This window comes from Hypomesus nipponensis, chromosome 14 (assembly GCF_054491055.1).
Source record: "Hypomesus nipponensis isolate SF chromosome 14, ASM5449105v1, whole genome shotgun sequence".
Classification (NCBI taxonomy): domain Eukaryota; kingdom Metazoa; phylum Chordata; class Actinopteri; order Osmeriformes; family Osmeridae; genus Hypomesus; species Hypomesus nipponensis.
In genome coordinates this window covers 18,377,776-18,403,034 of record NC_140374.1, presented here as the reverse complement: position 1 = coordinate 18,403,034, position 25,259 = coordinate 18,377,776, and the positions used below count along the sequence as shown (strand labels likewise).

Below are 25,259 nucleotides of genomic sequence, written 5' to 3'. Positions count from 1 at the left end.
TTGCTTCAACTGCTGATATGCTGATTAAATATGATGGATACAAATTGTAATTTTAATGGTCCTTCATGACTGGAGTGAACCACAAGAGAGTATCTTGTGGTATCTGACGCCCTCCTGTGGTGAGAAGTGGGTCTTGTTAATGCTTGTATCGCGTATGGAGACACCCGTTCTCGTCAGATTCAGCACCAGGTTACTGGACAGCTCCGCAGTTCAGCTATTGCTTTGGCTTGTTGAGCCGATTAAAATCTGTTGACGAACTGTATGGTACTTTTTCAACTTCCTTTTTCGCAGCCCATTCCCGAAACCTGGAAGTTAACATAAGATTCTTCCTTGAGATATGTCGGTCACCTTAACATTGGAAATATGACAATGTTGAAACATACTGAGATTCCTTCAGTTCAGCTGTGATCATATATACCCCATGATGTGGCGTCACATTGAGGACATTCCAAGATTGTCAAGACAAGACATTTCTCTAATTGCACTCCTTGACTTAGTTGCTGTGGAACTGGTTATCTGTAATCTTCATAAGAATTGACAAATATCACGAAAAGGCATTTGAAAAACTTTTAGTTATGGTTCGCGAGGTTAGCAAGTACTCCCCTGTAACTAACTCTACGTATGCTCACTCCCCCCCCCCCCACCCCCCACCCCCGCCCGCCCACTTTGCACCGCTGGCCCGTCGCCGCTTCGTGTCATAGGCAGCATCAGCAGAAGGCATTTGGCGAGGCAGCTGTCGGACTGCGGGTGTGCAGGCCTACTATCCTGGATGTATCTGTAGAGAAAGAAAAAAAATTTTTTTTACCGCACTGTTTTCTCCGTCTGGTCGGTTACATTTTCCCCCTAGATTGGATTGCTCTACAGATTTGATGGTGCTGATCACGCTTATCTGACTTGCCAATAGGTCGTGGCCAGGCGCATCTGCCCGTAGGATAGGGGGAGGAAGAGAGAATCTGTCCGTGATTGCGTCCGTCTGTTGCCCTACCCAGCCGTGAATGGACTGCACTCCTTGAGTATTTCTCCGCAGTCACATTGAGTCGTTTCTGGAAGAAGATGGCGGACAGGGCTGAGATGTTTTCCCTTTCCACGTTCCATTCACTCTCTCCTCCCGGTTGCAGGTAAGATTACACCTCGTCACCACATATGATGGGAGCCGCGGGAACGGGGTTGTTTCAGCGTTGATATTGGAGATAAGTGGACAAAGCACGCATCAAACTGAATGTGAAAACTGCTTATTTGTTATCATTTTTTACACAGTTTTACAAGCCATAGACACACTGTTAAAACATCCTGTTTGCTACTACGTTTCAGCCACAACGCGCAGTGCGCAAGCACCGATTGAATCTGAGGAAGCTTGTGTTTTGTTTTTGTCTAGGTCTGTAGGCCTCTGGTGTCGTCAAAAATATTTACCCTTGAAGTGCGTTACCTTTTAAAATAAGAGGACAAATGTTCACTGGAGGGACAAGCAATTGATTTTTACTGTCACGCTGTTTGCCTGCTTGCCGCATTTTCCCCGATTCAATTACCCCAGAGAAGGAGAGGGAGCAAGGCCCACGCCCTGTTGAGACAAACACAAACCAGAGCTGGTTCCTGAGCTGTAGCTGTCAAAGCGTGTATTGCATACCTAAACGCAGATCCTATATCCAAACAGACACACGTTGCTATTTTAGCCGGTTTCACTGTTTGATATGCTAAAACAGTCGGATGCAGGTGACTAAGCTTACTGGTCTTAAGGCACCACTTTCTTCGAATCATTTAGATAGTAGGTTACAACTACAATTACAACAATTTCCATTATGATACATGATTCCTGCATGTTTGCTAAAAGGTTGAAAGGCAGACTATTCTATTCCAGGTAATATCACATTGGCTCGTCTTTAGTCATTGGATTATCTGAGTGAATAATCTTTTGTTAAATGACTGACAGACATACTTCAAACTGTTTTAAAGATAGTTGGTATACGTATATTTTGACATACTATAGTATTATAAATACAGTATATCTAAAGTTAAGAAATGTATGCATCTGATTTGTCTTGAAAGCCTCCACAGGAGTACGGTGTTTATCAATGTCCTAAGACACGTTACCATAATTATTTGAATACACCTCACCGCACCATGTGTATTACAATGATACATTCCAAATTATACCATGAAAGGTATGGGGTTCTGAGAAGGTCAGGGTAAGTGGAAGGAACTGAGTGTCCCATTTGCCTTGGGAAGAAAGGAGTGACGACCTGAGCACCAGGAAGAGGAGCTTTGCTCTCCCAAGGCCCAATCCAGTGCTTCCTGTGGCCCTTAAACCCAGTCCCCAGCAGAACTGCTGAATGCTAGAGACAGTACATCTCATTACCAGTGAGGGAACCAAACCCAGGCCGCTCCTTATCTATTAGCCTTAATGACAAGCACAGTAACATTCAGAATGACCTTGAAAGGGATAAACAAAGGAGTAAGGGAGGCAAGGAGATAAAGAAGCAGAAATAAAGACCTTTCGTATTGTGTATATTCTGTGTCACATATATACCCTCTATAAACACCATTGTAGTCTACTGTACTTCAAAAGGAAATATCCAGTGTAAACAGATTCGAGACAAGAAACATTACATTTCAGAAATACATGTGTGTTGTTATTTCAGATCCATATAGTATTACTGTAAATCAACTGTCAACAACCCATGGCAGTGCATTCCATCATGGTTAGCTGATCCAACGGGAGTGACATTGTCTTGCAGAAATTATAATCCTTCTTGCAGCAGTATACTGTATGTACACTGCTCTCTAGGAGTCGCAATGTGGTTACACTCAAAGTACTTTAATGCCATGCAGATGAGTAAGTTGGTGAGTGAGTGAGGGAGTGAGTGAGAGTGAATGCGTGAGTGAATGAAACACTGAAACACCCATATCAATTGATAGGAAAACCGCAGAAACGTGTGTCCGCGTTATTATATCCACTCATAATTAGTTCTTAAGTGTGTTGTCGTGTGTGTGTCTGTCTGTGGGACTGAACAGCTGTGTGCCAGTGTGTTTGTCTGGTAATCTGCTTTATGTAACCTCAAAATGGTTCCCCTTGGTATAAATATAAGCCTCTGGGGAGCTTGTGCTTCATATTCACAGTGTCTGGGTACTCCCAGAATGGAGCTGTAGGCTCAGCACGGTGACAGAACACTCCTAGTCGCTGGAGTGAACTTACTCACTTGGGTTAGGAGTAGGAACCTGGCTCACCATACCTGCTCGCTGATCTTGATTAGAGCCTACATGGTACTACATTTTCACAGATGCATAAAAAACACCTGTGGAAATGTTCCGAAATAGGTTGATTGTTTCTCGGGAACGTTTTGCCTTGCGTGAAATGGAATATTTTATTTATTGTTTAGAGTCAAATCTCTCTCTGTCTATTTCTCTTTCTCTATCTCAGTCTTCTCATTTGGCATAGTGGTTTGTCACTGATTGGAGTGTTTTGGCAGCAGGCTGTTCTGACTCCACCCCTCCACTTGGTGACTAGTTCTATATTGATGCTCCAGTTTACATGTTCCTTTGAAGCTTGGAATGGAGGGGGGGGGGGGCAGTACCATTGACTAAGAGGCTTAAATCAAACACAAATTCATTTTAGCTTAAGGACCCATGTTTATTTCTCTCTCTCTCAAACCAACATGATTCTGATCTGCTGATTGAACTACTGAACACAACAGTTCATCCACAAACACAGCATCATTCAAATATGCTTTGAACCTGTTTCTCTAAGGGAGATACAAGCACTATGATTGGTGACTCATGTTCTCATTTGTGTGTGTGTGTGTGTGTGACTGTGAAGGGGTCAGTGGGCTGACGGGTGACTGGTTCAGGTGGTTGTCACAGCCTTAGCTCACAAACTACGGAGGGGGGTGGAATAGAGGAGCGACATTGATAGTTATCAGTGGCAGCATCAGGTTTGGTTTGTGTCTGTGTGTGTGTGTGTGGGGAAAGAGCTTTTACATGGGCCTAAAGAAAAAGAGAGCGAGAATTGAGCAAGAGCCCTTCTCAGGGGCAGTTTTCGCAGCCCAGTGCAGTTTGCTTAGGCAGGCTGAATTTGGAGAAATTAGCCCAAGATGACATCATTGAGGAGTTAGCTGTTGTCTGGGCCTGACTGACCTCATCAGACACCGTAGATGATGACCAGGATGATGCTAAGGTCTGGTACAAGTGTTTGCCCAAAAGAGAGAAACAGTGGAAGGTGGAGGGAGAGAGACTGAAGGGTAAACAGGAAAATGACAGGAGTGAGAAACAGATAAAGAGAGAAATCGGGGAGAGTGAAAAGGAGAATAAAGAGCGAGGGAGAACAGACCAACAGAAATAAAGAGAAGTAAAAAAAGAGAGGCAGATGGCTGTGCTTTGTCGATACTGACTCAAGCGATGGCTGTAGAGCTCTGACAGAGATTTGATAAACAGGCCTCTGTGCCACAGGCCAAATCAGATCTGGCCACAATAAAACGGATGGAACAGTATGAGCAGCAGTAGTATAGCATATTCTGGAGTCTGGAGCATGCTGCCACATACTCTAAAATTGTTATGTTTTCCTGACGTGTCGGTTTGCTCACTCACCTCTGGGACTTAAGGGCACATTTTTGGGTCGGAGGGGGAGGGAGTGGGAGAGGGAGAGGGAGTGGGAGAGGGAGAGGGAGAGGGAGAGGGAGAGGGAGAGGGAGAGGGAGAGAAGGAGGGTGGGGGTGGCTTTTGAGGTTTTACTGTGACACATTTTGCAGGTCTTGCCGTTTAGGGAAAATGGGGACAGATGATAGTATGCCACAATAGCCTGGCTACAGCAAACTGTGCAGACAAGCAGAGCAACAAAATGGAGCCAAGACACAGAGGCAACCTCCAGAGGAAACACCTTTACAGAAAGACTGTGGGCGCTTCAGAATGCTTTTTTTTTTGTCAGCCAGTCTTTATTCCCCTGTTGTGTTGACAGCTGCCATGGAGATGACCATGGAGAGCCAGCTGTGGTGATTTTGCACACACACACACACACACACACTCACATTCACTCCAGAGATAGCTTAGAGGCGGTGTGCGTGTGTGTGTGTGTGTGTGTGTGTGTGTGGGGGGTGAGTCCATGTGTGACCTCATTCTTCCTACTCCACCCTTCCCTGAAATGCCCCATCTGGCTCTCCACTCTCCTCAGTATTGACTACTGTAACCCAATACTGCTCTTCACGTTATTGAGTTTTGTATTATAGAACCCCAAGATACATTTGTACAGGCTCTCTGGGGGTGAATAAATCAAGCCTATCCATGTCTAGTACATGATTTCTCGGACACTTTAGTTAATTAATTTTGATTCAACCATCAAATCTCATACATGCGAAGCAGGAAAATTAATACAAGAGAGATGCTTGATGGTGTGACAGCTTTATGCTTGACTGCTTATTTGGTTTAAATGCCATGATCTATGGTTGGGTTATGAGTAACTTTGGTTTTGTTAACGTGTGTGTGTGTATGTGTTTGTGTGCAGCACTTTAATAAGCTTAGGGAGCAGAGCGCTAATTCTATGTTGTAGCAAAAATGTATGACTCCCCAGAATCCATTTTACTAATGAGCTGTTGCTCTAATCAGACAAACACACACACACAGACACATGCACAGACAGACAGACAGACAGACAGACAGACAGACAGACAGACAGAAACGTATTTGCAAACATACCCTTACTCCAAGAACTGTGTAATTGTGCAGTTAGGAACACACAAATAGACACACACAGACACATAGATATGTAATTGTTGAGAATTTATTTGAAAAGAGCAAATCTTCTAATCATCATTGCTGTAGAAGCAGAATCTAAGAATGACATCCTTAGAAGATTGAACCTTTTAATTAAAAAATTGGTTTTCGTGATTCAGTTGTTTTCATTACAACAACTTACTGGTATGTTGATATGACAGGAAACAACAATTGATCACGAAAAAGTCTGTTTAAGCAAGCCCAAGACAAGATCCCCTGTGGTAGTTACCATGCAGAGGTTCTCATTGAATAGCAGTTTAACATGTGTGAGCGGTGTTAGAGACCATTCAGAGCCATGTACTGTACACAGGACATACAACTCTGTATGGAACACTGGAGCATTGCAGCAGGTTAGCGGTCATCATCATGTTGTTACCGGTCACGTTACGTGTGCCAGGTTTAGGCAGCGGTGGCAAAGCCCACGCGGTTGTAGGCGCGGTCGTAGACTGAGTAGTATGACCTGAGGAACACGTCTCCAAAGATCCACAGAGGCTGTCCGTTCTGAGAGGGCAGGTAAGTGGGGGTGATGGCCACCACACACTCCTGGTTCTGCTGCATGGAGAAACAGACAGTTGTTGCTAGACACACACGTGCTATTATGTCGACCCGTTCTAATGCTCTGACAAGCTCCTATTCCCATACACACGCTCTCATGCACACACACACACACACACACACACACTGACTTACCTGTTGAATGTAGGCTGAGGGAGGCAGAGGGAAGGAAACCCCGCTGATCGTGAAGGACAAGGTTGGAAGGTTGCTGGCCTGGTTGCAGTCCACAACGTACTGGAGCAACAAACAAACATAACACAGAGAAAGGGCATGAGGGACTGAGAGAGATGGAAAAAGATGACAATATGATGTGCACAGGACCCTTCCGTCATGCATTGCATTGCATAATATGTAGTTTAACTTTGCAATTGCTCGATATATATTTTAACATGGTCCTGATATGGTATTTTCTGCACTTCCAGTCCCTCTGTTTTTGTGGTAAAGAGAGATTGGTTTAGTTTACCCTTACATTAGTCTTTCGGTACACCCTGCTGGTACAGACTGGAGCATTGCGCCCTGTCCGCAGCTGTGCGGCTCACCTGTCCATACTGGTCCCTCTGGGCTCCGATGGACTGCATGATGCCTCCCATGAGCGAACTAGGAGCGGTGAGCATGGAGGTGCCCGTGTCTACGATGGCCTGGCAGCCCTGACTGCACCAGCCCGTCTCCTGACCGTTAATCCCGAACCTAACAGAGAACACACACGGACGACTCATGACATGCCCTGGGGCCAGATTCTCATCCAAACTGGACTGAATAGACAACTCGCCACAGCAATGTGGCTTATTCTATGACTTACTATTCCAAATAACATTGACTTTTGAGATACCGTAGCTCAAGTTATCATGTAACATTGAGACACTTGTGGTGTGAATCATTTGCATAGTCTGTTGTTTGTGTTTTGTAGGGTTTTGGCTCTCACCCAGCAACACCAATCTGCCAGTAGGTCTGGGAGGTAACGGGAGTCCAGTAGATCTGGCCTGAATACTTGGTGTTGTCTACTCCTCCAAATGACAGCTCACTGCCCTGCTGCCCGCCACTGCAATATGAAACACAGCACAGCTAATACCCAACCTAATACCTAACCTGCTGTTGGAATGGTACTGTACAAGTAATGTACTCGTCTGGCATTGGCTTGTGTCAAAAAAAAAGAATTCAAGGTGTTTTTCAGATGGTGTGCTTGAATAAGTTAGTATTGTTCTTGTAGAGTAGGCTAGTGTTGTACTAGTAGTGTTCGTTTATGTAGGTCAGAGGTAGTCATACCCGGTCATGTAGAAAGCAAAGATGTCTGCCTGCAGGAGACGCTGGGACATCATGTTGTCCATGACAGGGGTCTCCCCTCCAGCAGAGATGGTAGGGTAGGATAGACCCAAGATGCCGTCAAACTGAGCCACAACAAAGTTCTGACCTGGCTCATTAGTGCTTAGTCCAATCTCCTGGTTGTTGATGACAATCCCACCAACCTACAGAGTTCATATTACCAAAAGGGTCACAGCTCATTACTTTCACCTTTCTTCTCTTCCTAACAACAGTCAGACTCACATTGACAGTGAGATATCCTAACAACAGTCGGACTTACATTGACAGTGAGATATCCTAACAACAGTCGGACCTACATTGAAATTGACATATCCTAACAACAGTTGGACCTACATTGACATTGACATATCCTAACAACAGTTGGACTTACATTGACATTGACATATCCTAACAACAGTCGGACTCACATTGACAGTGTCATAAGCAAACACCCCGTTGAGGCTCCCTGCTCCGTAGGGCAGGTAGAAGGTCTGTCCGTTGGCAGAGTAAGTGGAAGAGGCCTGGGGATTGAACTTAGTGTGTGTATCTAGAAATGATCGAAAAGGAAAAGTCTAGTTCAGTGACAGAGCATTTCACTGCTTTTGATCAAATGAATGCATCATATAACAAAGGGGGCCTCAGTGACATATATTGAATTGAAATTCCTTGAATCGCAAGAGCAGCATTGTCGTGGTTGTCATGTTGAATATAGTGTCTGTGCATTCTTCACTTTACACTTAAAAGGAGATAGGTTTGAATTGGAAAACACTATTATGAAATGGTGATCTGAACGGCTTGAGCCATCATTGCAAAGCTTGTTAATGTTGAAGTTGTATAGCCACTGGAGATGGACTCACTGCAGGCCTGGGTGTTGCAGTAGATAGAATCTACCCACAGGTTTGCAGAGCCAGTGTCAAACAGCACCTGGAAGGACTGGGGTGGCGTGCCAATGGTAATGGCTCCATAGTAGGTGGTCTAGAGGGCACAGTTACCAGGAAGGGTATAGTTATATTCCCTACAGAACGGTATAGTTAGCATAGAACCTAGTCACTCAGTGCAAGGCTAGTCCATATTTGAATGAGTTGAGTCGGCCTTACATCAGCATAGTTGTTGATGTACATTGTAGTGGAGCCGCCTGCAAACTCAGTAGGTTGGTATTTCAGAGCAGGGTCCTGGTAAGGCAGGTGGACGCCCTTCTCCCTTAGAGCCTGACGGATAGACTTGTGCTTCACCAGAGGAACCCTGAAAAAACAGGTCACACACAAACACACTCACAGTAGCTGGTCTTCATGTGACTGAAAAAGCCAAGCAAGCTTTCGTCAACGCGAGCTCCCGGTATAACCGGCACGCTTCTCCTAGAAAATTTGGGTATCGAGTGAGAGAGAGAGAGAAGGAGCGAAACGCAGAAAGAGACAGGACAGAGGAGGGCAGCATACCTGACTATTCCCTCGGCGACAACGGCACACGCCAGGACAACGATGAGGAACTTCATGATCGCTGGTCAACACACTACGCTGTATGCTGGACACAAGTTGGCTACAGCTTCCCTGGTCTTATATAGGCTACAACAGGCCAGACCCCCTTATCATGTTGTATCGTTTTGATTATCATATCAGCAGGATCATATCAGCTCATTAGAGGTCACCCTCAGCTTCCGTCCTCCTCTACACTCTCCATCCTCCAGGTAGACTGAGCCCACCCCTATCCAGCCCTCCTATATGGTCTGTCCAGATAGGGCTCACTAAACACCTCCAAAACACTTATTGTAATCAAACAATTGGGTTATAACATGATTATGTGTTTTTTTGCAGCTTGAAAGCAGTTTTTTTTGTGTTTTTTTACTGATCTTGGCTAGACCTCAGTCAATTTTTTCTGGCAACCACCAGCGAAGAGTGACATTCAAATGTACTGGTCAGGAGTGTAAACAAGAAACATACGTACAAAATCTAGGACTTGTCAGAATAAAGTCATAGAGTAAAGATATTTCCATGGTGTCAATGCCACTGGAAAGGTTCTACAGCCATTCTCTGTTAAGTTGTGTTGATAGGAAACAAAGTAGTTTGTGCTTTCAACCTCATACAAAGGTCAAGGCTATCAGTGTGCTTGAGAATGGAATGAATTTGGATAGAGCTATCTAAAATCCACATTGCTATCCACCCAGCCACATAAAAGCACTTTGTCATGGTATTTACAGTAGATTGGGAATCTCTATGCCTATGCTTTTAGGTAACTCATGTATGTTCATGCTTTGTGAACATGTCAATGCACACTAGATTTAAACCTTTCATATGAAACATTTTGACTTGATTTTGCACTCTGTATCTTATTCATGAATGTGATCTGGTAGCTGATTCTGTGATTCTTGGTTTAATGTGGTGTAATCTTTCTCTCTCTCTCTCTCTTTCTCATTTTCCCTCCTTGTCTTTATACCTTCTACTGTATACTAGAATCTGGGTGTCCTGTCCTCACTAGAAAAGCTGCAATGCAGCATTTCCCTCTGAGCTTCACACCATCTGAGAAGCAGCAGTGGAGAAGCCCTGCTGAAACAAATGTACCGCAGACGAGAGGAAGGGAAACGAGACGTTTCGGTCTCACGAAAACGGCCTCTGTGCCTCGCATGTGCTGTGGTTCTAAACAGGGCCTCTTCGTATGGCGTCGCCCTCCCTTTGAGGGATATGCTGCAGTGTAGGATCATAGACTGCCTCAGCGTTGTGCGTGTGCGTGTGTGTGTGTGTGTATGTGCGTGTGTGTGCGTGTGTGTGAGGCAGGCGTTCGTCTCGAGAGGTCAGAGCTGGTCATGTTCGGCCCCTCTCCCGCCTGCCTCAGGAGCAGCCTGAAACTCACACCACTACAGCAGAAGAGTGTGTGGCCTTGACTCTGGTGGAGACCCAGAGAGATAGTGACAGGCTCTAGCGCAGAGCAGTCGTCCCCAGGGCTGGAGCACACTGTGTGGGCAACGATGAGTCTGAGAGAATCACCCTCCTGGAGGGTGGACGCGCGGTGGAAACCTTTATGTACATGTATGACCGTGTGTGGAACCCTGAATACAGTATACTGCATTTACATTGTGTGCGTTTATGTTTTCAGGCCATCTCATGATATCAGTCTGGAGGAGTTTGATGATGAAGATCTCTCTGAAATCACAGATGACTGTGGTATTGGACTCAACTATGACTCAGACCCTTATGAGAAGGTGAGACTCACTATTACCACAACAACCATATTGACTGCAAGGTATCTACAGCCTGTTTGTCATCATTATTTATTTACAGTCATCTCTCATTGTATATTACAGTTTTTTGAATTGCTAAAACACTAAAACCCTGGCTGAACAAAGTTATCAGTTGCCTGCACAATTAGCTAACTGATGTAGCTAATTATGCAGTCTGTTGTCAATACCTTAAACCGTTTCACATGGTAAAACACAATTTGCAGATCTCACATAGACTTTTCAGCAAATCTCAAAACATATTCTGCACTCTAATGCACATGTCATCCGTACTGGTAAACACAAATGGCAACAATCAAATATAAATAGAGAAAACATGTCATTGACTAAACACAACCACTCAAAAATGATTTATGTAACTTGTTTCAAATGATGTGACACAACCAATATAAGCCAGTTCAGAGAGCAAACAGGTTGTTGAAGGTGATGTCGACAACCCTGACCCAGCCCAAAGACAAAAGAGATCACATGTTTACTCCTTAGATTTTTTTTCCCTTTTACTGTATAGTATTGTATACTGTAGTACAGTGCATCGTAGGCTCTATACTGTACAATGAACAAATGGTATGGCTCTGAACATTGTACTTTCCATTTGTTACAGTAACATTTACATTTACATTTACATTTATTCATTTAGCAGACGCTTTTATCCAAAGCGACTTCCAAGAGAGAGCTTGTATTGAGCAGTAACAGTACTGACTGCTCAATAGATTTAGACTGGTTGCAGGTTCATATCAACAAAGAACAAGAGAACGCGTAACAAAATATGAACAAATTTACCTAACATTCTGCCCGACTCGTGTTGCCAACAGGGACGTTGTAGTGCCCTTTGGTGACAAACTATGCAATGCCAGTATAGTACTGTATAGGGGTACAAGGAGGAAAAAGAACAAGACAAATTGCAAAGCGCGAAGCAGAGTAGTATTTTCTGATAAATGTTGAGCTACTGTGATAGAACATGTTTTTGTTCATCAAAAGAATATGACATTTGTTTTGAGATTACGTAAAAATTGGTTACTTCTCCTTGAGAACTATACGTTTTGAATAACGTGTAAAAAATTTTTTTTTTATTGTGTACTGATTGCTTGATAGTGTATATCATTTTGATCACTTTGTTTATGATTTGATAGCAGTGTTTGATTTTGAGCACAGGTAAATCTGTTTTGAGGCACAAGTTTGATTTTGAGGACAGGTAAAACAGTTTTGAGGCGAAAGTTTCATTTTGCAAGAGGATTCAGAGGTTTTGTAAATAATGCTTGAAGATGAGGTTTTGTGTTTACAGTTTTGAGAAAATGGTTGACTGTTTCAAGAATGTGTTTTAGCAATTGTGAAAAACTGTATGAATAAGCAGTAACCCAGGCTGGTCTGCTGTTGGCTGACAGTTGCCAAATAGCAGCTTGTTGAAGCAGGTTGAAAAGAAGCGAGAAACAGGGTCAAAGAGAGCAAGAGAGTGAGAATAAGAGGAAAAGAGAGAGACTGAGAGCAAGCAACAGAGAAAAAGAGCGAGCGACTGAGAGAAAGAACGGATTAGAAAGAGGGACATTAAAATGTGCGAGAGAGAGAGAGGTAGAGGGAGAGGGAGGGAGAGAGTGGGGGAGAGAGAGGGAGAGAATATTTTGGTGCACCCCCTCTGGAGCCTTAAAAGAGTGAAGTGCCAATTTGCATGTGGCTGTTATGTAAGCTGTATCTGTGTAACCTTGCAGCCTTTGTCTGTACCAGGCTGGCCAGGGATGGAGTCATTATATTATTGGCCAGGACTCTAACCTGCCCTCCAGCTTGATTAACACCAGCTCCACAACATACGACAGATAAAATGGAGCCCCCATCACTAAGCTGTGTTTAATTGGGTTACTTAGATTCACTCTTGCAGATGGGACGGGTGAAGCTGCTTTGATATTCCCATTTAGTCAGCTGTATGAAGTGAAAACAAGCAGACCTTCACAAAATAGCAAAATACAGATCAAACATGCACAGCAACTCTCACATAATCGCCATGTTTATTCTCCATGTACAGTAACCCGTAACTTGTCTTGCCTGTTAATCTCCTATCGTTTCCTTCTCTCTTTGCTCTGTTAACTCTGTCTTTTGCTTTCTCTTCATCTGTCTTTCTGTCCCTCTCCCCCTCTGTTTCTCCTGTGGGATGTGAATGTTTTATGGTTGTGGCTCAGGGCCATGGCTGCAGCAGAGAGGGTGGGGGGGGGGGCGAGGGGGGGGGGTGACCAGTGCAGTTTGCTGCTATGCAGAGTCAATGTCCCTCCCTCCTGCCTTATTCCATTCCCCTCCCCTCCCCTCTCTCTTACTCTCTTGCTCGTTCTGTCTTTCGCTCTCTTCTCGTTCAGTCTCCCTCCTTCCCTCCCTCGTCCTGCAGACTGAGCTCAGGTTTCCCCATCTCTCTCTTGTGCTCTCTGTTCGCAGAGAGAATGTTGTTGTCGGGGAAGTGCTGGGAGGGGGGGGGGGGGGGTAGGGGGGGATGGGGGGGGGGATAGGGGAGTTAGCATCCTGGTGTTGATCTTCAAAATGAATCCAAAATAAACTGCCAAATCCATTACAGATATCATAGCTATCTGGGTCTGTGTAAATAAAACGTTTTCAATTCATGAAAACTCAGGAATTCATATATTCCTGTCCCACATAGACATCCCCCCCCCCCCCCTTTCTGACTGCTCAGTTGTGTGGGCGTACAGCAGAGATGGTGTCACTCTTAAATGAGGTTTCTTCCAGGTCGCATTCCCCATCATTGACATGATGCAGGCACACTGGATCACAAGGCATGGAGCCTCTGGGACTGTCTGTGTGAGTGTATAAAAGGGAGTTTGCAGAAAAACACAGATTGTATGTCAATCTGTCTTGCTTATTTGTTTTGTTTGACCAGTCTACAGTTAGCAAGCATACCATGGGCAGCGCTAGGGAGGGGCTAGCAGGTGCTTCAGCACCCCCAAAAAAGACCAAAGCACCCCGATAGCACCCCCAAAAATATTGCTCATTTATTAATAGTATTTATAAATCGAATATATGTATAATTGCGCAGCACCTGTTTAAAAAATTCTCTGGCGCCGCCCCTGGATCACTGAATCTCACCGTGCACACTGTCCTGTCAAATACAAGGAGTTCCCTCTCATCTCTGACACTCCTCACATATTCTCTCTGCCAGCACATTTGTATCCCAGCCCTCTTGTACTTTTCACTTTCTCTTTCCTCCTTTCCCTCTCTCTCTCTTCCAGCCACGTCGGTCTCTCCTCCTACCCAACACTGATTGAGCGGCCTCCACACATGTATTATTCAGGCTGTCGCACATTGATAGGCCGTGCCTCAGCCCTGGTGCTTGCTGGGAGTTAAACGTGTGTAGATTTACAGGATGGGAATGACATCACCGATAAATACCCCAGGCTATCAATCACCATCGGCAGGATGTCGCCTTTGTTTGCAAATCACAGACACCGTTGATTGATGTAATAGGCCTGCATATAAGCTGTGCTAGATATCCTTGCCATTCACAAATAATAACTGCAACATCACCAAAAAAATGGACAAATCCCAGTTTCTTATCTCCTGCTTTAAAACATTGATCACTGTAAGAGAGAAACATACAGCAAGTGTCAGCAGTCGATAAGATCAGGAACAGACCGTGCAGTCCATATGGATTGGAGTTCAAATGGACTCTGGAATGCACCAGTGAGCATTATGTGTCTAGTCATGCTTGCCCTGACACAAGAACTTGCTCCAATCTGCAGGCATCCAGTGGCCTGCACCAACACCACAGGCCAAGACCACAGAGATACACCAATGCAGCTCCTGTAGTCGCCTCCCTCATAATGTAAACGTGCACATTACGATTCATGGGGATACAGTGAGACATTTCTTTGTGTAGTGGCAGGTAAGATATCTAGTTGGGCTTTCCGTATGTCCTTTAAATGGGTGAAGCCTTAGCTTGTCTGGGTTCAAACTCATGTCAGTGGACTGCTGTCTGTCATCGCCTGTTAGTCCTGACGCTGTCCTTTCCTCTGACTCTCTTGCTCTGTCAATCTCTCAGAGTCTTTTTTCTCTCAACCTTCGGAAGTATTTGATCTCAGATGACGTGGACTGTCGTCAGGCAGCCCCTCAGCCTTAGCACCTCCTCCACGACAGCTACGTCCTGGTCTCCTTGCTCTTTCTCAGTCAGCCATCCTGTCCCCGACTGCGCTCTGCTCCCTCCGTCTCTGCTCCTGTCTCTCTGCTGAGGCATGTGAATCACTGACGAGCTGCTGTCTCCGTCCTCTGCTGTGCGGCACAGTGAGCCTGCTCGTCTCTCAAAGAGCGAGCCTGCCGGAGCGTTAGCGAGGCCCAACCAGCCTCCAGTCCCTCTAATTACACATCAAAGATACTTCAGTCCTCCTCTTACAAGCCATCCCACCAGAGCTTCAGTGTTCACGGTCAGTGGGCTACTGAGTAAGCACTTTGGCTCAGAAACAGATGAGCCGGATGACTTTAAGAACTTCCAACGGGGTTATTGGGTGAATGTTTGCTGGCATTTTCACAAGTTAAAAACGTAGGCCGCTGCCACAAACTCTCATGTTGGTGACAGCGGGTGTGGGGAAGCTCATTCACAACATGGCCCAGCTTGGCCTCTAAGTCAGCAGAAGGGGAGGCGCGCGTGTCAGGGCTAGCCAGGCAGGATGGGGTGTCCTTGGGAACCTGAGACCCAAGGATCGATCCTCTCTCAGAGGCAACTCATATTTATGGCTGCTCACTCTCTCCTAGGGTGGCCTGCTGCTGTTCCCCAAGAGCAAGATGCCTTGTGACGCACGCAAACCTTCATCAGTACAGCTATCGACCTTGTGATGTTTACACCATAAAGATATATGTGATTGCAATGTTGTTAAATTGAGAAATATTGCTGTCACCAGAGGATGATTGATTCAACGCGAATGTCTGTGGGGTGATTGATGTGCAATCCAACCTTCATATGAAACACACATCTTTCTGTGGATCTGACTGGGAATGTACTGTAACTTCTTGGCGGTGTATTGGGTGTTGACCCGTGTTCCTGTGGTAATGTGAGGGGTTTACAGGGCGTCAGCAGTCCTGCGAGGCGCAGGAGATGAGAGGCCTTGCTTTGATGCCTCCCATTAAAATACATCCTTTTGAAAAGGAGATAGGAAACTGCTGCACTGGCCAAATTCAAAGTGGATAGAACAGATTCCACCAAGTGCTTTCACTGTCAAACTCAATATAGCGTTCAGGGGAAGTGTGGAGAGGAATGAAACTACTGGTGTTTGTTCACATTCTTGAAAACAGAGATTAATAGACAGAGATTCCTTGAGAGGGTCAAATGGGACACACAGCAAGACAGACTGACACTGTGCGGGAATGCTCTAGATTATTTACCGTATATTCCGTGGTACAACTTTGTACTGAGATACTGTACAGTGTAATGCTACTTCTAATCAATAGTAAGTGCTTTGGGGCTGGATTAAAGCACCACATTAATGTGCTTTTATCCATCTTGTCTGGTATAATAAAAACACACTAGCATTCTACACACACACACACCTACACGCACACACCCAAACACACACACTTACACAAATAAAAAGGACATTAGCAGATTTCCATGACAGTTAATGTGCACTCTGTTGTGGAGTGGACCAGTCACCTGAACCCCATCCTACCGTGGTATGGGGATGTGTGTGGGATCCTCAGCAGTGTGTGGTCAAGGAAAAGTGTGTGATCGTGTGTGCAGTCAGCTTCCTAGTGTTTTGTCCCTCCGAAAGTGGCAATATTCTGGGTTATTCTGGAATCGGATGTGTGCTAGACAGAGGAGTTGCTGAACTGTTCCTTCTCTCCTGTCAGAGGTACGGATGACAGAGCAAAAGACTCCATTCGGAGAGAACGTTCTCTCTCTTCTCGGAAGCCTCTGTTCACGAATCATTTCTCTCTTTGTCTTCAGGACTGTCTGATCCTGGAGAAGAGCGAGCTGCACCACCAGATGTGTTCCTTCCAGGACGACTTCCAGGAGTTTGAGATGATTGACGATGAGGATGAGGACGACGAGGAGGACGAGGAGGTCGACCCTGAGGATCCTCCCTCCCCGTTGACCTCCCCCTCACTCTCCCCCACCCTGGGAACACTGACGAGCCGACCGACCACTCTCAACCTCACCACCGCTGTCTCACAGGTGTGTAGCACACACGCACGCACGCACACTTACACACTTACACACTTACACAGGTCCAAATTTAATTCCAGACACAGATCCATTGATATTATTCAACACCAAAACTCAGACTCGTCCCTGTTTTCCCCTAGGATTCCCTGAACAACAACAGCAGTTTGTCCCCGAAGAAGGGAAGCTGGCAAGACTCTCTTCGCAACCCAGCTTCACAGGGTGAGAACAACAATGCCATGCAGCCCTCAATTTGCTTCAATTCCCTCGATGTTTTGTTCGCTTAACAGCTTTTTGCTTGTCGCAATTCACTTGTAAAGGTGGTTCACTGTCACATGTTTGCCTTGCAGGCCGTCTGTCTCCGACTCACTCATGTCTTGAGGACGGCAGCCATGTGACGGGCCAATGCCCAGTCGCACTAGCCTCCCAGGTTCCAGGGTCCCAGAGCAAAGGTACTCCCCCCAAACAGGCAGGGGAGGGCGGGCACCCCCAGTCTCCCCGCAGGCCCCTTCTCTGCGACATGGAGGGCAACAGACGAGAGAGGCCTGAATACGGTAACAAAATGTCCGATGTTACGCTGGAAGTCAGAGATCAAAACTCATCCCATGAACATGAGTGTCGTGACGTGACGTGACATGATGTACCGTGATTTGATGTGCCGTGAAGTCTCGTCGTCACTTTCAGATCACAATCAGATCAGAGTTCAGCAGACTTCGGCAACAGTGCTCGACAAAGTATTTAAGAAACTCCTTTGTGCCAACGTGCAGGATGATTTGCTGAATCCTCTGTATCAACCATATGTTTCTAGTCATTGACATCTCCCCTCTGGTGACGGTTAAACATTGCTGTCCATGCACAGACTGCTCACATACTTGGTGTATCTTATCTTTCCATACAATCATCCCCTCCTTTACCTTCTTCCCTTTCTCTCTCTCTCCCTCCTCTCTCCCTCCTCTCCTCTGCAGGGTCTTTTGGCCAGCATAAGTCTCAACCCTGCTCTGGAGAATTCCCTGAGCAGGCCCATCTCCAGACCTCCAGAGTGCCCTCCGCGGACGAACACTCCCAGTGTTCCGATACAGAGGTCGACCACGATCTCAACAGCGACCACAACCACAAACACTCATGCCAGTCCTCCCGACGCGCCAACGACACATACACAATCACCAGCGAGTCTGGCCTGGACCGAGAGCTGGAGAACGACCCAGACCCCGATGGGACCAGCCGGTGCCTGTCCTCCACGGCTCCCATCGGGGGGAACGACGGCTCTGACACGCCCCTGTCTGAGGAGGAGCTGGAGAAGGACATTGAGGTGGAGTTTATGTGCAAGGAGACATACGACATGGTGTGCAAAGAGAACCAATACGTGGAATTCCCTTCCATTGAGCCATCCGAGTCCGCCTCGTTTAAAAGTTACTCCAGCCATTCAAATGCTCTCGACCAATCCAATGGCTCCGACCGCCATGGCCCGGCCAATGAAGTGGCCGCCAACGACTCCACCTCTCCGTCGTCAGACCCGGGAATAGCAGACATGAACGCCAAGCGTTGCTACACCATGTCAGATCCGGACCAGGACCTGAGCTCTCCAGGGTCAGACTCGGATATTGAGGGGGAGCTGGAGGCGGCGTTCGCGTGCGGGGGTCCGCTGGTCTCCAACATGATCTCCTCCATCTCGGAGACGGAGCTGGACCTGACCAGCGACGACAGCAGCAGCGGGCGCTCCTCCCACCTCACCAACTCCATCGAGGAAGCCAGCTCGCCCACCTCCGACCAGGAGCTGGACCCCGACACGGAGCTGGAGCAGGACAGCGGCATCGTGGGGTTGAAGGCGTCTCTGCTCCTCGGTCAGCGCGACCCTATCAAAGACGGATCACCCCTCCCCTCCCCGTCCCCCCTCCCATCGCCCATCATGGCCACTCCCTCCACGGCCGACTCCCCCATCCCCCCTCCGGAGACGTACGACGACGGGCTGGCTCTGATGGGCCTCCACGGCGTGGACGAGGACCTCCCCTACGAGCACCTGGCCGACCCGGATGAGACCCTTCCCCCGGCCCAGCACTGCGAGGACAGCCACTCCAGACAGATGGTTCTGCAGATCGAGCCTGACCACAGTCTGGAGAGCTTCAAGCGCTCCTTTTACCTGCCCGTGGGGCCGCGGCTCATGCCCACAGCTGACGAGTACGACGGAAACAGCGAGGGAGAGTCTGAGTCAGAGAGCGAGGACGAGCTGAGCGAGAACTCTGACTCACCGTGGCTGCTGAGCAATCTGGTCAACAAGATGATCTCGGAAGGCTCTTATCCAATCAGCTGCCCCGAGGAGTGCTTCAAGAGGTCTACGTCCGTCACCGACACCATCTCTCCTTCCTCAGACATCGAGACGGACGCCTTCGCCGAAGCGCCTCCGGAGGAAGAGCTTGGGCGGCCAAGCCAGACGAAGGGATCCGAGGAGAAGGGGAAGGAGGGGAAAGGCCGACGATGGGGAGGGGAGGAAAGGGAGGAGGGAGAGAAGAGTGCCAAGCCTCCTAAGAGGCAGTCTGTGAGGAGCGACGAGAAGCTCAGCCCCACAATGCACGTGGGCAGTGCCACGTTCCACACCATGAGCCCTGTCATCGTGGAGCGCTACGTCCACAGCCCGAACCGCAGCCACACAGCCCCCCGCCCTGAGAAGGGCGTCAGCGCTCAGGCCGCCAAAAACAGCCAGAGACGGGAGGAGGAGAAGGAGGCCGGGGAGCCCGATAACGACCTGACGATGCTGGAGGGGAGGAAGGATCTGGAGTCTCCCAGCCTGACCGAAAGTGTGGCCAGCGACAAGGACGAGGGCCGGGAGACAGAGGCCAAGCCCTGCGGCCGCTCCACGGCCTCCCTGGAGCGCATCACCGAGGTCAAACACAGTTTGACCCTGGATATCCCCACTGCCCAAACCAACCGCTGTTTCAGTCTCACCTACTCCACGGACAACGACGAGGAGGAGGAGGGGGTGGAGGAGGAGGACGACTCGCCCTTCTCGGGAAGCTTGAGGAAGAAATCGTCCTACGGAGGAAGCGACCTCTATCTGGACAGCTCCCCGCCCATTGACGAGAGCGTGCGGGACCTCCCCCTTTGCGAGCGGGAGCTCCCCCTGCAGGTAGGGAGGCTGCAGCAGGATGACGACGGCCTGGCCTACGACTCGATGAAGTACACCCTGGTGGTGGACGAGAACACCACACTGGAGCTGGTCAGCCTCAGGAGGTATGCAGGGGATGCATGTGGGTCTCTGTGCATGAACGAGTCATTCACAAATGATTTAACATCTGAATGTAATGACACGAAATGCATCCGAAATGTAATGCCTTTCGCACGATTGTTTCGCGTGCGGGACGTTCCCAGGTGCACTTCTGTGTTGAGTGACGACAGCGAGCTCTCCACACTGTGCGACGACGACCCCCTAGGCACTGGACAGGTGGGCTACGGGCAGTGTGACGCGGGCGTGCGGCCGGAACTCAGCTCCTCAGAAGACTCCTCCCCCGAGGCAGACATACCCTTCTCCAAGAAGTTCCTCAACGTGTTTGTCAACAGCACCTCGCGCTCCTCCAGTAAGTCAACGAAAAAATAAGAGTGCTATTGCTTCAACTGTGCAAGTAAAGAGGGTGCTAAGATTGTACGGTAGAGACAGTTATTTGGTTTATTAACATGAGGGTGTCCTTCTGGGTGTTATGTAGAACATTTTGCCCTAAAATGAATCCTAGAATAACACTACTCCCAACCAAGGGGCTTTCAATGAAAGATGTTGCTTTTGGAACATAAAGCTTTGCGTGTCACCAGTATGGTGTAAAAACATGTGTTATTGAAAGAGCTATAAGTACAGTACCAGTATTAACATATCCCTAGTTCCCTGCAATGAGCTGACATCATCGACAGGCATCTGGAGGATGCTGGCAGGCATTGTCAACCCTAATGGGTTTCTCCATTAGTGAAGTCAGCTGAACGATCTCACTGTGCTGTAGCTCCAGATGAGACTGTGAATGTTGAAGGACTGCGCTCCTTAGTAGATCTATTCTCAACCAATGTTCCCCTTGGTGATTCACATAGCTGATGACTCATAATTTTGTTCAATTAAAAGTCTATCTAGTCAAGAACAGGTTTGTCGTTTTTCATTTGGGAAGGTTTGTGTCGGAGACCTCATTATGGTATATGTTTATGTGTTCATATCTGTAGGTACAGAGTCTTTTGGGCTGTTCTCCTGTACAATCAGCGGAGAGGAGAGAGACCAGACGCACAGGGCTGTGTACAGGTGAGAGAGAGACTCGATTCAAGTAAAAGACAAGGCACAGTATGAACTAGGATGAGAGAAATGCAGCATCCAAATGAAAGAGCAAACTCAATTCACTGTGAAATATGATATTCCCTGAAGAGCTCAGGGGTGGGGGTGCGCTGCAGGAGAGATGTGGCCGGTGAGTCACAAGTGGTGGAGAGGGGGGAGGAAGGGGGAGGGAGGGGGAGGGAGGGGGAGGGAGCTACAGAGAAAGGAGAGAGAGGGAGAGAGAGGCGAAGCCAGGTGTCGTAGCTACAGCTGGGCCCACAGCCCTGGCACCGAGGGACCAGCGATAATCACACCTGTCACTACATGTCTAATATGTGTGTGTACGCACATGCCCTTTGTTCAATAACACGGCAATTGTGTACATTTGCCGTTAAATCTCTCCTCCGCTAAGCATACTTCTATATTGCTCTTACTGGATTGTGTCACCCTCGATCTTATTGCATATTATGTCTTCTCTCTCATCTCTCTCTTCTCATGGCACAATGTATCTGTTATTTCATCAGCTGACAGTCAGTCCTCTGGGAGTCACCTGACCCCTCAGCAGACTCTTCCTGTGCACATGAACAAGAGCACCCAGCCCCAGTGGCCTGCCTTTACACTAACAAGGATCTTTCTGCTTTGATCATGGGATCATGGGGCTCAGTAGGATGCAGTATTTAAAAAGCAACTCGGGGTTCCTGAACTGTGCTTGAACCCCTGCCCCTCCCTGCTGCCCCCTGCAGGTTCATCCCCAGACATGCAGATGAGCTGGAGCTGGATGTGGACGACCCTCTCTACGTAGAGGAAGAGGAGGATGACTACTGGTACAGAGGTTATAACATGCGCACAGGGGAGAGGGGCATATTCCCCGCCTTCTACGCTCATGAGGTCATAGGACAATCCAAGGAAATTGTCGGTAAGTGGAGGCATCAAGGTCACTGGTGTTTAAGAAGACTTGTGTTCTCGAATAGTTCATTTGTGCCCCTGTGTGATGTCACATCCTGTGTATGTATTTCCTGTAGGAGTGAAGAGGAACCCTGCGTGGATGGAGAGTTTCAGTGTGCAGTTCCTGGGTTCTGTGGAGGTACCCTATCACCAAGGTAACGGCATCCTCTGTGCCGCCATGCAAAAGGTAAGCCCAACAGGAAGTGATGAGTAAGGCACATGCACTATTATCGCGAATGCAGAGCAAATCTAGGTTCCCACTTTTGGGGGGGCTAAGCCCCTAGATAAAACCTATTATTTTTCCTGTGACCCAGCAAACCTAGGGGGGTCTGGGGGCATCTTCCCCCCAGAAGAAATGTTTGAACGTTTCCTTTTAAATTGTGTCCTCTAGTGGGTTTTAGGAAGATAAATGGACACATTTAGATGTAAAATATGTTTTAAAAAAAAGATTAATATATATATTTTTTAATATATATATTTTTTTGGGGGGGCTAATGGAACTTTGGGAGGGCTCCAGCAAATGAAAGTGTGTATGACTCCATTGCATTTCACCTGTCTAGGTAAGCATGTCTCTCTCTCTCTCTCTCTCTCTCTCTCTCTCTCTCTCTCTCTCTCTCTCTCTCCCTCCCTCTCTCTCTCTCTCTCTCTCTCTCTCTGCCTGTCAGATTGCAGTATCCCGGAAGCGGACGGTGCATGTGCGACCCCCCTCCCTGTGCGAGCTGGAGATCAGCCTGCAAGGGGTCAAGCTGGTCATGAGCCTGGAGGATGAATACGATACCATGGATGAGGTGAGGCGTGAGTGGAACGGCGGAGCAATAGAAAGGCTTGGATGTTACGTATAGGCAAGTGGAAGGAGTCTGACCCCCCCCCCCCCCCCATTGCCCTCAGTTCGACAGGTGCAGTCACTTCTTTCAGATGAAGAACATCTCCTTCTGCGGATGCCATCCCAAGAACAACTGGTACGTCCCCATGACCACATTCTGTTAGTGAACTGGATTCCTACAGTGTTGTCACATGCACCTTTTTCCTTTCCCCTGTTCCCTCAGCTACTTTGGTTTCATCACTAAGCACCCCATGCTGAACAGATTCGCCTGTCACGTGTTCGTCTCCCAGGAGTCCATGAGGCGCGTGGCTGAGTGTGTCGGGTGAGTCCACAGCTCACCCAAACATTCGCTCTGTCTCGGTGCTCTCTTAAAGCCCATCTGAGATATTAACAGTCTTCTGTATTTTCTGTTCTGTACTGTACTTCTGGACTAATTTGACTTAGTCATATTTGACTAGAAAGAGAGAGAGAGAGAGAGAGAGAGAGAGAGAGAGAGAGAGAGAGAGAGAGAGAGAGAGAGAGAGAGAGAGAGAGAAGGAGAGAAAGGGAAATGACATTGATAATGACTTCTAACTGTGATTTGTTCATCTTGTTGGAATCAGGCCCACAGGGTCTGAATTATTAAAGATACCGATGATTCACTGTCTACAGAACAGGGCTGAGAGAAGTCTGAATCTCACCATGACGAAGACGAGGACACATTCTTCTCCACATTGTAGATTTGTCTCTTTTTTTGTTTGATCGTTCCCTGGTATGTCCCTCACGTGACACTGTGTCCTTCTCTCCAGACGGGCCTTCCAGGAGTATTACCAGGAGCATCTGGAGTACGCCTGCCCGACCGAAGACATCTACTTGGAGTAGGCAGGAAAGAGGATGTGTTGCCTTGACAACCCCCCTCTCCCCATCGCCAGTGTATGTTCATCAATTTCACCACCAGAGGGAGGTGGTGGATCTTTTTCTGTCCATTGTAAAATACCCCTGTGTAACTCTAAAACTGGGATTGTCATTTCAGTTCTACAGTATGCGACATATTTTACTTTGTCTGTCCAATTGTTTATTTCCCATCTTCTTGATGGATTTGTTGCCTGTTTCTTTGACTTTTATATGATACAGTTGCAGAACTAAGAGGCTGGGCACCTGTTAATTTAAAAAGTCATCCTCTTAGGTCTCAAAAGGATATTCCTACTACTGCGGTTTCACATGTTTTAATGCATGGCTGGTAGGGTAATGCACACAAACACACACATGCACACACATTTAAAAGACACAGCAGGGTGCAAAATAGCTGTGATGTAGGTGAATTGTTTGGGCTGAGATTTGGTGTAATATCGGCAAACGGCTGATTAGATTTTCTACTGATAATGACTTTGGAGAAAGGTAGAGAGATTCCAGTGAACTGTCCTTGGTCTGAGCTTACTCCTGTATTGCGTACAAGATGTAGTGTGTACTGTAAATATATGTATAGACAGTAGAAACATACGGACGCTTCATACCCACTTTATGTACGTTTCAAACACAATCAATAACCTAATAAGAGAGAAAAGAGAATGAGCTAGTGGAGAGAAGTGATCTGTTTTCCCAGGTTTAGGGGTTTCCCCATATTCGGGGACTGAGGATGAGGACCTATAATCTGGGTCGCCTGTACTCTCCGAGTTGTGAGTTAACATCAAACTCATAGCTATAAGTAAACACTGTAAACTACTCTGTAATGGTCAGTCAAACTTCAGGTCAAAGTGAGCTGAGGGCCACTTCACACAAAGCCATGATATCATAGTCTTGACTGTTCAACACTGCTCCCTCACAACACCTTCCTCAGTTCCCATCAGGTTTTTTTGGTTGCTGAGTTTGATGAGGAAAGGAACGAGATGATCTGCCCAAACAAGTGGTTCTCAATAATGACATCGTTTTGTCAGATCTGGATATGATGGCGGTTCTTCAAGTGACACTAAACCCCAAAAATGTTGGTAAGTGTGTAAGTTGGTAAAGTTCATGAAAGGCCACTGGACACTGAGGAAGGATTTATTGGATGTGCAAGGCTCGTTTCAGCCAGCAGGTTTATTTAGGTAGTTATATGTACTGGTCGCCAAATCCTGGAGAAATGGCTACGTTTTCACATAAACTCTCCTTGTCTTCAGGCAGGCGGGGAGTATGTTTACGTCGTCAGTATGTGGATTGCTTACTTCATGTAGTAGTCTCTTCAAGGCTTGTTTTAGCATACTGTAGCTGGCAGTAC

General features: G+C 47.2%; 2 protein-coding genes across 3 annotated transcripts; one reads left to right on the top strand and one right to left on the bottom strand.

Moving 5' to 3' along the window:
• Window positions 1-720: 720 nt before the first annotated feature.
• Window positions 721-25,259, top strand: mapk8ip2 (mitogen-activated protein kinase 8 interacting protein 2). Of its 2 annotated transcripts, XM_084672544.1 has the most exons (15): window positions 721-1,118; window positions 10,699-10,804; window positions 16,767-16,994; window positions 17,126-17,204; window positions 17,333-17,553; window positions 17,649-17,652; window positions 17,948-20,207; window positions 20,346-20,551; window positions 21,174-21,249; window positions 22,002-22,174; window positions 22,281-22,390; window positions 22,869-22,991; window positions 23,092-23,162; window positions 23,250-23,348; window positions 23,815-25,259. In XM_084672544.1, exons 1-15 carry the CDS (start codon window positions 1,054-1,056, stop codon window positions 23,885-23,887), a joined length of 3,894 nt encoding a protein of 1,297 aa, XP_084528670.1. In that variant the 5' UTR covers window positions 721-1,053; the 3' UTR covers window positions 23,888-25,259. The 2 variants fall into 2 exon arrangements, with proteins under 2 accessions (XP_084528670.1, XP_084528671.1); XM_084672545.1 differs by lacking the exon at window positions 17,649-17,652 and having other exon boundaries at window positions 17,333-17,536.
• Window positions 5,849-9,103, bottom strand: LOC146258945 (gastricsin-like). Its single transcript, XM_084672014.1, has 9 exons — window positions 9,048-9,103; window positions 8,709-8,853; window positions 8,469-8,586; window positions 8,040-8,158; window positions 7,576-7,775; window positions 7,235-7,351; window positions 6,852-6,999; window positions 6,448-6,546; window positions 5,849-6,306 (listed from the first exon to the last, which is right to left on the bottom strand). The coding sequence occupies exons 1-9, from the start codon at window positions 9,101-9,103 to the stop codon at window positions 6,157-6,159; spliced, it is 1,152 nt and encodes a 383-aa protein (XP_084528140.1). The 3' UTR covers window positions 5,849-6,156.

Excerpts from the sequence above, each read along its gene's own strand:
- mapk8ip2 (XM_084672544.1), top strand. The coding sequence starts at position 1,054 with ATGGCGGACAGGGCTGAGATGTTTTCCCTTTCCACGTTCCATTCACTC. Across the intron at positions 10,805-16,766 it reads ACTCAGACCCTTATGAGAAG|GACTGTCTGATCCTGGAGAA; the intron begins GTGAGACTCACT and ends CTTTGTCTTCAG. Across the intron at positions 23,163-23,249 it reads TGCCATCCCAAGAACAACTG|CTACTTTGGTTTCATCACTA; the intron begins GTACGTCCCCAT and ends CTGTTCCCTCAG.
- LOC146258945 (XM_084672014.1), bottom strand. The coding sequence starts at position 9,103 with ATGAAGTTCCTCATCGTTGTCCTGGCGTGTGCCGTTGTCGCCGAGGGA. Across the intron at positions 8,587-8,708 it reads ACATCAACAACTATGCTGAT|ACCACCTACTATGGAGCCAT; the intron begins GTAAGGCCGACT and ends TGTGCCCTCTAG. Across the intron at positions 8,159-8,468 it reads CTGCAACACCCAGGCCTGCA|ATACACACACTAAGTTCAAT; the intron begins GTGAGTCCATCT and ends GATCATTTCTAG.